General features: G+C 38.7%; 1 protein-coding gene across 1 annotated transcript in view; it reads right to left on the reverse strand.

Moving 5' to 3' along the window:
- The window catches only part of LOC115215786 (integrin alpha-8), a 298,509-nt gene that overhangs the window by 74,909 nt on the left and 209,845 nt on the right, over nucleotides 1–13,755 (reverse strand). The window contains exons 5-6 of the mRNA XM_029785085.2: nucleotides 11,731–11,792; nucleotides 4,370–4,418 (exon numbers count right to left, since the gene is read on the reverse strand). Of these exons, the coding sequence (XP_029640945.1) occupies nucleotides 4,370–4,418; nucleotides 11,731–11,792 (111 nt within the window). The remainder of the gene's footprint in view (nucleotides 1–4,369; nucleotides 4,419–11,730; nucleotides 11,793–13,755) is intronic.

Below are 13,755 nucleotides of genomic sequence, written 5' to 3' on the forward strand. Positions count from 1 at the left end.
GAGTATCTTTTTGTTATTTTTCCTTAGCTGCACCCCCATCCCCTGCCTATACCCAGGAATAACAAAAAAAAACAAACTAAAAACTTAAAGAAAACAACCCAGATATGTAGAATTCACTTAAATAACAAGTGCAGAAGAATTTAGTCTGCGACAAATGATGTTGGAACCAGATGGAATAGAAAGATTGGAAGAAGAACAGCAAAAATTCAAGTTACACTAATACAATGGAAAAGAGATTCTGACAAACTACAGCACATAGAACCATCACATTTATTATCTGTGCCATCGTCAATATTATTTTTATTATCATTAATACTATTATTATTGTTGCTGTTGTTGTTATTATAATTAAGGTTGTGAGCAGGCAGGATTGTTAGCACAGCAGGTAAAATGCCTAGTGGTATTTCGTCCGTCTTTACGTTCTGAGTTCAAATTCTTTCGGGGTCGATAAATTAAATACCAGTAAAACACTGGGGTCAATGTAAATCACTAGTCCCCCTCCCCCAAAGTTTCAGGCCTTGTGCCTTTACTAGAAAGGATTGTTGTTGTTGTTGTTAAAGGTGGAAAGCTGGCAGAATCATTAGCATGCCAAGCAAAATGCTTAGCAGCATATTGTTGGTCTTTACATTATGGGTTCAAATTCTGCTGGGGTCATCCTTGCCGTTCATTCTTTTGGGGGTCAATAAATTAAGTACCCAGTTGAACACTAGGGATGATATAATCAACTAGTTCCCTTTCTCAAAATTTCAGGCCTTGTGCCTTTGGTAGAAAAGATTTTCATCATCATCATTATTATCAAGGTGCTAGTACCCCCAGATTGGCTCCTGTGGCGGTGGCATGTATAAATCACCATCTGAACATGGTTGATGCCCGGTCCACCTGACTGGCTCCCATGCTGGTGGCCTGTAAAAAGCACCAACCGATCATGGCCAATGCCAGTACCCCCAACTGGCTCTTGTGCCAGTGGCATGTAAAAAGCACCATCAAAACATGATTGATGCCAGGCCTGCCTGACTGGCTCCTGTGCCAGTGGAACATAAAAAGTACCCACTACACTCTTGGAGTGTTGGCATTAGGAAGGGCATCAAGCTGTAGGAACATTGCCAGATCAGATTGGAGCTTGGTTCAGCCACTGGCTTTCCAGACCTTAGTCAAACCGTCCAACCCATGCCAGCATGGAAGATGGACATTAAACAATGATGATGATGATGATGTAGTGAGTTGGAAGAATCATTCGTATCAGGCAAAATACTTGGCAGCTTTTTTTCTGACCCTTTATGTTCTGAGTTCAGATTCTGCTGAGGTCAGTTTGAAATAAGGACCAGTTGAGTACTGAGGGAAAGGGGATGTATCTCCCTCCCCTTAAATTTCTGGCTTCTGCACCAACAGTAAAAAGAATTATTATTATTATTATCATTAGGCACAGGAGTGGCTGTGTGGTAAGTAGCTTGCTTACCAACTACATGGTTCCGGGTTCAGTCCCACTGCGTGACACCTTAGGTAAGTGTCTTCTACCATAGCCTTGGACTGACCAAAGCCTTGTGAGGGGATTTGGTAGACAGAAACTGAAAGAAGCCCATCACATATATGTATGTGTGTGTTTGTGTGTGTGTGTATGTGTGCGTGTGGTGTGTATGTGTTAGTGTGTCTGTGTTTGTCTCCCCACCACCACTTGACAACCAATGCTGGTGTGTTTATGTCCCCATAACTTAGCGGTTCAGCAAAAGAGGCTGATAGAATAAATACTAGGCTTACAAAGAATAAGTCCTGGGGGTCGATTTGCTCGACTAAAGGCAGTGCTCCAGCATGGCTGCAGTCAAATGACTGAAACAAGTAAATAAAAAAATATCACATCATCATCATTCTTCTTATTAATATCATTCTCGTTATTGTTGTTGTAACCATTTTCCTAATTCTCTGATTATATTTGAGACATTATTGTTTCAGCATGAACACAAAACAAAGTAAATAGTGTGGAGAAAGAAGCTTTGCTTAGAAAAACATTAGCACTGACAAGAAATTAGGTTAGAAATATATTTCAAAGCCTTCCCTGCCAGCATCCACAGAACAGACAGGTCTCTTTACTTTCTTTCCTTAACTGAATTAGCCAAACATAAACACCCACACACCTCCCCTCCCCCCTCCACCATGTTTGGCAAAAGGTGATTAGATAAGAAACCCAGATTTTGGAGTCTGCAGGGTGTGGTTTTATATCGTTTCATAAGAATTACATCAACATTATGTCCTGAAGCCATCACACAAGTTGAAAAACAACGACCAGTCAGTGATAAAGAGAAAAAAATTGACCTTCAAAACCTGATATGAAAACCAAAGATGGTTTACGGCATGAAAGAAATCACTTCAAATGGGCTAAAATAATAATGCTTTATCTCTACGAAGGACAGAAGCAGAAGGTTTACGTAAAATTAATTTTAAAGATATCATTGAACACTTTGCAATAAAAAAAAAAACGAAGGGGAAAACTTTTCATATATAAATAAGATGGAAGCAAACAAAAATAAATATCATTTTCTATCTTTCTGTGAATTTTTTGTTTCATTTTGAAAACTGAAAATTTATTTCATGGTTTATTATTTTGAATTATTTCTATTTACATTTTGAACCATTTACATATATTTGAGGGCCCCGAAACCGTTTAAGTGCTTAGGGCCTCTATGGATCTTAATGCAGCCCTGGTGGAGTATATTAAGCAGGTGGTAACTCAAGAAAAACGTGATGTATTCAATGGATTCTTTTGGCAGCCATCTTAGCAGGCAAGCAAACTGCACAGGTGTAGAAAATGGTGTCACATAAACTACAACACATATTGGTATGTATATATTCCACTAGATTAAGGAGTAAATATATACCTCAACACACACAAATATACACTAAACCACCAAAGTAAGACCCATAGAGGCCCTAAGCACTTGAAAGGTTTTGGTGCCCTCAAGTATATGTAAATGGTTCTAAATGTAAATAAAAATGATTCAAAATGTAAACGATGATAAACCATAAAATAAATTTTTTAGTTTTCAAAATGTAACAGAATTCCCAGTAAGATGGAAAATAATGTTTCTTTTGGTTTGCTTCCATTTTATTTATATTTGAAAAGTTTTCTTGCAAAGTGTTCGATGATATCCTTAAAATTAATTTCACGCAAAACTTCTGCTTCCATACTTGGTAGAGATAAGGCATTATTATTTTAGCAAGTTTGAAGTGATTTCTTTTGTGCCGTAAACCATTTTCATTTCTGTGGTGCCCCTGTCCCTTGATGCCCTAAGCACATGCTTATTCTGTTTAATGGGTTAATCCAGCACTGTACACCACTATACATAAAGTAAAGTACTGGTCAGGCACTGGGGGTCTATGTAGTTGCCTTACCACCACCTCTTAAAATCGCTGGCCTTATGCCAAAATTAAAAATAATTACTATTAAGAAAGGAGAAAAAAATGTATACAGTGCTTAGGTGTACAACAATTGTTCGAATAAAACCAGGTGTTCGTTAAAAGAGAGGAACTGATGCTGAGGAATAAATTGCATACTGACAAGGTGTTTTAGTGTCTTTGTGTTGATGGCATTTAGTCATTTGATGTACTTAGGTTGACTTGCACAACATGGTTATGTTGATTCAGTCAATAATAATAAGGGTTTGGCACAACCAGCAGTTTTTGAGGGGAGGGGGAAGGTGATTATATTGATCTCAGTATTTGATTGGTCGTTATTTTATTGACTACAAAAGGATGAAATTGACCTTGGTGGAATTTGAACTCAAAACATTAAGAAAGGTGAAATGCACTGATTTAGTCCCAAGAAATGAGGGAAGAGAAATAGTCTACACCCTTGACCCCAATACATGACTGGTATTTTATTTTATTGAACCCCTCCCTCCGAATGATGAATGTTTAAGGTTGGCCAAGGTGGAATTTGAACTCAGAACACACTGCTTCAACATTTCTACCGATCTACCAACTAAAAGTAATTTGGACTAAAGCTGTAATGAGTAATGATGAAAGAGTACCAAAAGTAATGAAGGAGCCTCTACATAGTCATTCAACTTGCTAGTAATAGCAACCAAATCTCTCTCAAACATATAATAATCTACCATCTTTAAAAATGGAAGAATACATGTGGTAAAGCATTTTAAGTACATTGTGTCTAACAAAACCACAGGATGGTCACCGCTGGAACGTCTTTGCTCAACCAAGGTCACTGGGCATGAAAAGAGGAAACTGTGACTTTGTTTTTGATCTTTTTTCCCCCTTTTTTTTCACTAATTGGTTAGGGAATGAAACTACATTTGACCAGAGCAGAGTTAAACAACCACCAAGACATCTAAAAGAGGAATAAAAGTCTGTTGGTTCTTACCTTGCCAAAAGTAACTTCCAGGTGAACCAATTAATAATTTTACACCATTCTGAAAAGGTGGGGAAAAATAAAATAAACATTAAAAAATTAGAACATGATAATAATAATAATAATAATAATAATAATAATAATAATAATAATAATAATAATGATGATAATAATAATAATAATAATTCTGTTGTGTTTGGGGAGAGTCATTTTGTTTTTGTGCCTTAACAGAATATGCTTCAACACACGAACTCATATAAATAATATTGCAAACCAAATCCAAAAACGAAAAATAATAATGATGATGATGATGATGATGATGATGATGATAACAACAACAATGAAAGGTAAAATACTTCATTGACATGGCCTGGCTCTAGGTGCAGGCATGGCTATGTGGTTAAGAAGTTTGTTTTGAAACCATGTGGTTTTGATTTCAGTCCCATTGTGTAGTACCTTGGGTTAGTGTCTTCAACTATAGCCCTGGCCTGACCAATAATACCTTGTGGGTGAATTTAGTAGGCAGAAACTGTGTGTGTGTGTGTGTGTGTGTGCCTCTTTGTTTGTCTTCCCACTGCAGCTGTCAGGTTGTAGTGGTTTGTTTACATTTTCTATAACTTAGCAGTTTGGCAAAAGACACCAACAGAATGAGTGCCAGACTTAAAAAATTAGTAGTGGGGTTGATTTCTGCAACTAAACCCTTCAAAGTGGTGCTCCAGCATGGCTGCAGTTTAGCGACTGCAACAAGCGAAAGATAAAAGATACTTCAAGGGAGAAAATGAATATTGATTATATGGTTAAACCATGACACAACCGATATGCTTGTAGGTTCAATCTCAGGAAAGGGCAGAGTGGGCAAGTATCTTCTGTCGTAGTCTTGGGTTTGCCTAAACTTCAAAAGTGAAAATAGATTGATGGGAATTATGAGGAAATTGATCCTTAAATTGACTGGAATTGTCCCTGAGACTCAGATATAACCTATCGATCAGTTTAACACCATCACCTGGTTCTTTGATACCTTTAGCATGTTTCAAACATGTCTACTAAATCTGAGGAAAATTTCATATTTGGGAGTAAATGAAGACCCATCCTCCACGGCAGAAGTGTTAAGGCTCCCCCACCCCCACTGGCAAAGAGGGTTGACTTGCAAGAGTCCTTTACCAATGTCATGTGGAAAGCACTCAAGCTAGCACCATCCAAAAGCACTTGGGCTGGTGCCATGTTAAAAGCACCTGGCACACACTGTAAAGTGGTTGGCATTAGGAAGGGCATCTGGCTGTAGAAACCAAGCCAAAATCTAGCTGTAGAAACCTGGTGCAACTCCCTGGCTTGTCAGCTCTGGCTGAACTGTTCAACCCATGCCAGCATGGAAAACAGATGTTAAAGGATGATAATGATGGTGAGCCAAGTGTACATATGTACATATGTGTGTGTAAATGGATGTAGCCAGATATGTGTATATGTAAATGATTGTAGTTATGTTTGTACATGTATGTCTAAAGTATGCAGCTACGTATGTATATGTAAATGTGTGTTATCATGTATATATATATATATATATATATATATATATATATATATATATAGGCGCAGGAGTGGCTGTGTGGTAAGTAGCTTGCTTGCCAACCACATGGTTCCGGGTTCAGTCCCACTGCGTGGCATCTTGGGCAAGTGTCTTTTACTATAGCCTCGGGCCGACCAAAGCCTTGTGAGTGGATTTGGTTGACAGAAACTGAAAGAAGCCCGTCGTATATATGTATATATATATGTGTGTATGTGTATGTTTGTGTGTCTGTGTTTGTCACCCCTAGCATTGCTTAACAACCGATGCTGGTGTGTTTATATCGCCGTCACTTAGCGGTTCGGCAAAAGAGACCGATAGAATAAGTACTGGGCTTACAAAGAATAAGTCCCAGGGTCGATTTGCTCGACTAAAGGCGGTGCCCCAGCATGGCCGCAGTCAAATGACTGAAACAAGTAAAAGTAAAAGTAAAGTAAGTATATACATATATGTATGTATGTCTAAATATTGTTTTGTTTTTTCTTCTCTGCTGCCCACAACCTGTCCTAGGGTGGGGAATAGACTAGTAAGACTGTTAGTAAGTTGGACCTTGCAGTGGTTGAATAAATACTGCAGGAACTGGAGAAAACGTTGCTCAAATGCTGCAAGAGTCCAACAGTATTTGCTCTTTGCATTTTGAGTCCATGGGTAGCAGATTGAATTCATTGCCTAGTTCAATCACACCACGACCACCACCACTCGGTCCTCGGGTAGCTTTAGCAGGAGTCCACTCTGTTGTAAGCATAGTGACTAGGTGTCAAGATAACTTGATATATCTCAGTGTACCATTTCCGATTTTCTGCCATCCACTGCCAGACTGGCAGTGGATGGTGCGGTGGTGAAATCATTGGAGTGAAGAACCTTGTAGTGGGGGTAATGAATGCTGCAAATAAATGTTGGGGGCGGTGTCTATTGAACACAGCAAAGTGTTTCAGAATAATTCATTGTCAGTGTCTTAGAATTTGGAAACATTAACTCATTAATGGTGGGGTGAGGGTGAGGGAAGAGGGGATTCCAGGTTAGGGAGTTTATCTCTTGTGGCAGCTGTAATAAGTGGAGCAAACATGTGCATTCTTAACCCTTATCAACTAAAGAAGAGCCACTTTGCCAAGAGAAAAAGGATGGGGAAGAGGGGTTATTGGTATGGAGTAATCAGATTAGATGGGAAGAGGGAGAGAGGGACCCTAAATTCTTAGTACTAAAGAAATTCGCCATAAGGTTTCAATAACAGAAAACAAAAAAAGACGGAAAAGAAAAATATATTAAAAAAACCCTAAACAATAGAAATTAAAAGCAGGAAATGATGGGCATTCATTTAATTGCACAATTCAGATAATAATAATAAAAAAAAAGATATAATGAAATAAATAAAACAATATATAAATAAAAATACAATACAATAAACCATGGCAACAATTACAATAACAAGTTTTGAGTGAAGGAAAATGAAGAGTAAAGAGAAGATAAGAGTTAATAAAAAAGATAGAGATCTGTCTTATAGTGTTTTATACTGAGACATGGCGGCGGGGGGGGGTCTTTGCTGGCACGAAAAGGATATTGGTTTCTTTATAGAAACAATAAGATTTCAGCATTTTAAGGAAGGCGGAAATGAAACTTATGTGAAGTTCTTAGATTTCTTCAAAACTATTTGAAATTGCAGTGGTTAAAAACTTCTTGCAATGAAAAGAAAAAAAAAAAGAGAGAGAAATGAGAAAAAAAAAAAAAACTGGGCTAAATTTGGAGTTAGGTACTTGGCATCATCATTATCATCTTCATTATTCAACGTTCAATTTTTCATGTTGGCATGGGTTAGACAGAATTTGTTGAGGCAGATTCTCCACAGCTGGATACCCCATTCCTATCACCAATCCTCACCTGTTTCCAACTAAGGTAATATTTCCCCGTAGCCAGACATTTTGCACAGGAGACTTGAAATGAACAACATCATTTGTATGACAAGGATGCTTGGCTCTAAAAGGGGTCTCAGGGAGTAGTATCCCTGCCTTCCTGAGCTAGTTTTCCACCACATTTCTTAAAAATCATGTTGGAGTCCTTGGTCTTGGGGCCACTCATGTCTAGAAACTGAGGTTGAGGGTAAGCAAGGGTATACTCCTCGTAGAAAATCCAGCTCCAAAAAAGCCTCATCATAGCAAAGGAGAATGGGCACCAGCCAGCTCAAAGGTTGGGGCGGGCTGCACCTGCCTACCCTGGTTGCTATGGCACTGAGATAGATCCAGTCACCCTCATTAATGGGGACACAACCTAGATTTAAAACACTGGATGATGATGATGATGATGATGGCAAGAACTCAAGACAAGGCCACAAACAAATACCCATTTGTCTGCAAATTGCTGAAAAGAGCACATTGCTTTGGGCGTCCATTCTCATACAGAGTGAAATGACAGAATGATCCAACAAACATGGGTGTAACAATGTGTCAAAGCAATTGTAATGATATAAAATAAAGACTGTTGTTTCAATCCATCTTCTCCCATTTATCTCATTATATAAACTGTACAGATATTGTGCAATTCCAGAATTATATCCGTCAGCAAAACTATTCCAACTCTATGATAACAGCCTGCAGCCAATGACAGTGAGTGAGTTTTACTATACCTAATATAAGGTTTTTACCCAGATTTTATTCAACACATGTGTTATATATAAGGTGGTGAGCTGGCAGAAACGTTAGCACACCGGGCGAAATGCTGAGTGGTATTTCGTCTGTCTTTATGTCTTTATGTATTTCGTCTGTCAAATTTGGCTGAGGTCAATTTTGCCTTTCATCCTTTCAGGGTCAATGAATTGAATACCAGTTTCATACTAAAGTCAATCTAATCGACTGGCCCCCACTCCCCCACAATTTTGGGCCTTGTGCCTAGAGTAGAAAAGAACATATGTGCTATATATATGACAGGCTTCCTTCAGTTTCTGTTAGCCAAATCCATTCACAAGGATTTGGTTGGTCTGAGTGCTATAATAGAAGACGCCTTAGAGTCAACCTAGCAAAAACCAAAGTCTTAATAAGTAGGAAGGCAGACAAATCGTAAATCCTGCTCGATCTGTAGAAAAGGCGTAGGTAGAAATGCCATAAGATGTACCTGGTGTAAGCTATGGACACATAAGTGGTGCAGCAATATCAAAGGAAGGATAACTAGGAAAATAGTTTTTGTATGTAGCAAATGCTCAGGAGCAATAAACACTGAAAAGGTGCAGAGAACAGATTCTGTCACATTCCAGGGAGAAAAACTTCAAGTAGTTGATAGCTTCCGTTACCAAGGTGATCAAGGTGGATGCTCTGAGAGTGACCAAGACCTTCGGAAATATGCTGTGCTTGAGAAGACCTGGCAAGCCAAGTGAGACTGTAATCATGGCCTATACCAGTGCAGCATAACCAGCCCATTTAAGAGTACCCTTCAATCATTAGGCAATAAACTGCACTTGCAAAGACCTCTTGAGGCAAGTGAAGTCATTGTCATGGCCGATGCCAGTACCACCTGATTGGTAACTGTGCTGGTGGCATGTAAAAAGCATCCTTTGAACATGGTTGATGCCAGTGCCGCCTGATTGGTCCCATGCCAGTGGCACATAGAAAGCACCATTCCAGTGTGGTTGATGCCAGTGCTGGCTAATTGGTCCCATGTCAGTGGTATGTAAAAAGCATCATTCAAGCGTGGTCAAAGCCAGTACCGCCCGACTGGCCCTTGTGCTGGTGGAACATAAAAAGCACCCACTACGCTCTCGGAGTGGTTGGTGTTAGGAAGGGCATCCAGCTGTAGAAACTATGCCAAATCAAGATTGGAGCCTGGTGCAGCCATTTGGTTTGACAGCCCTCAGTCAAAATCGTCCAACCCATGCCAGCATGGAGAGCAGATGTTAAATGATGATGGTGATGATGATTATTAAGCTGGTGTTAGGGACATAAATTAACATGGAATAATGATGGGAAGGTTTTAATTTCTTTAAAACAGGATGTTTGTATCGTTTCATGATACAGGCAGATTGGTGTCAAAAGGGTTTAAAAAATGAAAAGATACATTAGAAAATACTACAAATTTCCTGTTTTAAAGGGATCTAAATCAAAATTTCATGCTAATTTATATTCCAAACTCTATCTTTCTGGTGAAATAAACTGCCAATGCTTCAATTAATTTTAACGATAATGAAGAATTTAGTAAAATAACTTTCTCATTTTTAATCTGGTGTTTGCAACATAAATTGAAATGAAATTTTGATGAAAAGTTTTAAGACAGGAAGTTTGAATCATAGAACTATGGTTAACGTCAGGCAGGGTTAAATTAGGGGTCAAAGTGAATAACGGAAGCAGTATTAAGGTGGTGAGTTGGTAGAGTGAGTAGAGCTGTGGATAGATTACCTCATAGTATTTCTTCCAATTCCCTGCACTTTGGGTTCAAATTTCAATGAAGTTAACTTTACCTCATCATTTTTTTAAAGCAGCAGAATTGGTAGAGCAGTGGATACCTTGTGTGTGTGTTCCAATGGCAATGCTTATGATAACACTAGAGCCAAGCTTTTATAGAGCCCTCATCAGCCAAGGAAGACCATGCATCTGAACATGTATATGCAAGCCTGTACCTCTATCCATTTGATGTTAATCCCAAGGGAAGGACCACTGGCTTGAAACCATACAGCTTGGCACTGTTGTTGTCTCAGAAATTGCTGTCAGAATGCAAAGAATCAAAACAGATTCTACAAAACACCAGGCTCCCACCACCTTTTAGTAGTTCCTCTAATCCACTGCCCTGGAGTGGTACTTATTTTATCAACCCCAAAAAGATAAAAGGCAAAGTTGACTTCAATGGGTTTGAACTCAGAGTGCAGAGAGTCAGAATCAATATTCTAAAGCACTGTATCCAACATTCTAATAATTTTGGAGGTTATATTGGCCCTTGCCAATATAAATTCTAGAGTCCACCCTGTATTGTGGACCCTACCTTTCCCTCAGAAAACTGGTAGCATGAAGAGTGGAGGCTTTCTTGTCTTTTGTAAAACCTTGCTCAAGTTTGTGCTTGTGAGAGAGATTTTGTAGACATTGACCTGTAATCTCATTAAATAAGTGGACATCTTGAACTGGATTAGCTATTTAAAGCCAGGTGGATTAAGCTATTAGATTGAGGGGAACTAGTCCATTAATATTTGGGTGTCAATGCCAAAGATAATGCAAAATACCTGTAATAGAATGTAATATTCCAGCCTTGCAATTTATCGTCTCTTGTCTTGCTTAATTAAAAACTTCTCATTCATCAGTCAAAATTAGAGGCCAGCAACCATTTTCTAAAATACGTTTCTTTATATGTCTATAATTATACACCACTAAATATAAGTTGGATGTGTGCATAAGAAGCTTGCTTTCCAACCATGCATCTTGGGTTCAGCCCCACTGCATGGCACCATGAGTAAGTGTCTTCTTCTATAGCCCTGGGCTGATCGAAACCTAGTGGGTGGATTTGGTGGTCAGAAACTGAAAGAAGTCCAATGTGTGTGTGTGTGTGTGTGTGTGACGTTTTGACATCACATGATGGTGGTAAATGAGCATCACCATCATACAAGCAGCATTGTTAGTTTCAAACCTTCTGAGGAAAGTGTCTCTGACGAAGGAGAGATACTACGATGCTTGAAAACAGGGCAGTAAATTGATGACAGGAAGGGTTAGGGTTAGGGTTAGTGTCTGTAGAAAGTTTGTCTCAACAAACCCCGTTCGATATATGCAAGCATAGAAACGTGAGTGTTAGAGGAATGACAATGATGATGATTATAATGATTGTTCACAAAAACCAGGCACTATCTTACCTTAGTTAAAGAGGCAGACATCCCGGCTTGACAATGTCCAATCTGGTGAAAACCCCATTTATCTAAAATTAAAAGAAAATGTTTTTTTAAAGAAAATATTTACAATTGAAAATAATAAACAGTTTTATTTACCTTTCAAATGATGTCAACAATTTTTAATTTCTAAATACCAGAACAAAACATTTTTCTTTTTTCTTTTTTGTTTATGAATAAACATTTACAAGGCTTTGGTTGGCCTAAGCTTACAGAAGAAATTTGGGCAATCTTTTGTTTTGACTTGGAAAAATGTAAACAATGAATTCATTGGTTTCCATGACCACATGTTGCCTTGTCAATTGTCAGTTGGGACAGCTGACAAGATAACATGTGGTCATGGAAACCAAGGAATTCATTGTTTACACTTTTTTCAAGTCAAAACAAAAGATTGCCAAAATTTGTGCCAGGTCCCGTGCAGTGGGATTTACCCTGAGACCACACGGCTGGGAAGCAAACTTAACCACACAACTGCTGCCTGTTTTCTGTCAACTGAATTTCCTCCCAAGGCTTTGGTCAGACATTCTGCCTGGGGATCGGGGGCAGACAAGGTTCTTAACCAGAAGCTTTGGACATGAAGGGAATGTTAGACAAATCCTATTGTTAACGAGACACCAATTATATTCATTCATTCCTTGTTCTTTTACTGTTGAAGTCATTGGACTGTGGCCATGCTGGGGCACCACCTTGAAGGGTTTAGTTAACTAACTCAACACCAGTATTTATTTCTTTTTAAATATAGTACTTATTCTATAAGTTCTCTTTTGCGAAACTGCTAGGTTACAGGGACATAAATAAACCAACACCAGTTGTTAAGCAGCAATGGGGGGAAAACACGAAGACGTACATAGACATACACACATATGTGATGGACTTCTTTCAGTTTGATCAACCAAATCCACTCACAAAGCTGTGGTTGGCCTGGGACTATAGTAGAAAACTTTGTGGAATTGAACCCAAGACCACATGGTTAAGAAGCAAACTTCATAACCACACAACCATTCCCAAGTGTACCACTCAACTGTGAAGATCTCTTCACATGAAACCAATGGTTGCCTTGATTGTCCACAAATAGAGAATGGTGTTGAGCACAATCCTCACTATTTGATACTAGTGTGTGTATTATATTCTTTTATTCTTTTATTTGTTTCAGTCATTTGACCTTTAGTCAAGCAAATCGACCCCAGGACTTATTCTTTGTAAGCCTAGTACTTATTCTATCGGTCTCTTTTTGCTGAACCACTCAGTTATGGGTATGTAAACACACCAACATTAGTTGTCAAGTGATGGTGAGGAGACAGCCACAGACACACAAACACAAACACACACACATATACGATGGGCTTCTTTCAGTTTCTGTCAACCAAATCCACTCACAAGGCTTTGGTCAGCCCAAGGCTATAGTAGAAGACACTTGCCCAAGGTGTCATGCAGTGGGACTGAACCCAGAACCATGTGGTTGGTAAGGAAGCTTCTTACCACACAGCTACTCCTATATATAGGAGTATCAGGTGGTCTACCTTACATATATATATATATATATATATGAAATTCTGTGCTGTTATTACTTAAATACACACACATACATCATCATCATCATCATTTAGCGTCTGTTATATATATATATCTGGTGAATGTCTACTGTGTATATATATATATATTCATGTATGCGTTGTGTGTCATGCATACAAGTGTTTATTTTTAATTTTAAGTTTACCTGCATGAACATGTGTGTGTGTGTGTGTGTTTATCCCTATGGGGTGTATAGGCATTTTCAGTTGCTCTGTTTGTAAATACACCATGTTAACGTGTATTAAGCACAAACACACACACATTTATATGCGTGTGTGTGTGTGTGTATCATGGATGTATTTATATGTCTGTATGGTTTGCCTGTTGTCTGCTAGGAAGAGGATAGAATTATTCTGGCTTTGCTGCCAAGTGAGAGCAGGCCCCTATTATGGTCATAGAGAGTGGAAGCCAAAGAGAAGC

The sequence above is a fragment of the Octopus sinensis genome, linkage group LG9 (assembly GCF_006345805.1).
Source record: "Octopus sinensis linkage group LG9, ASM634580v1, whole genome shotgun sequence".
NCBI classification, from domain to species: Eukaryota; Metazoa; Mollusca; class Cephalopoda; order Octopoda; family Octopodidae; genus Octopus; species Octopus sinensis.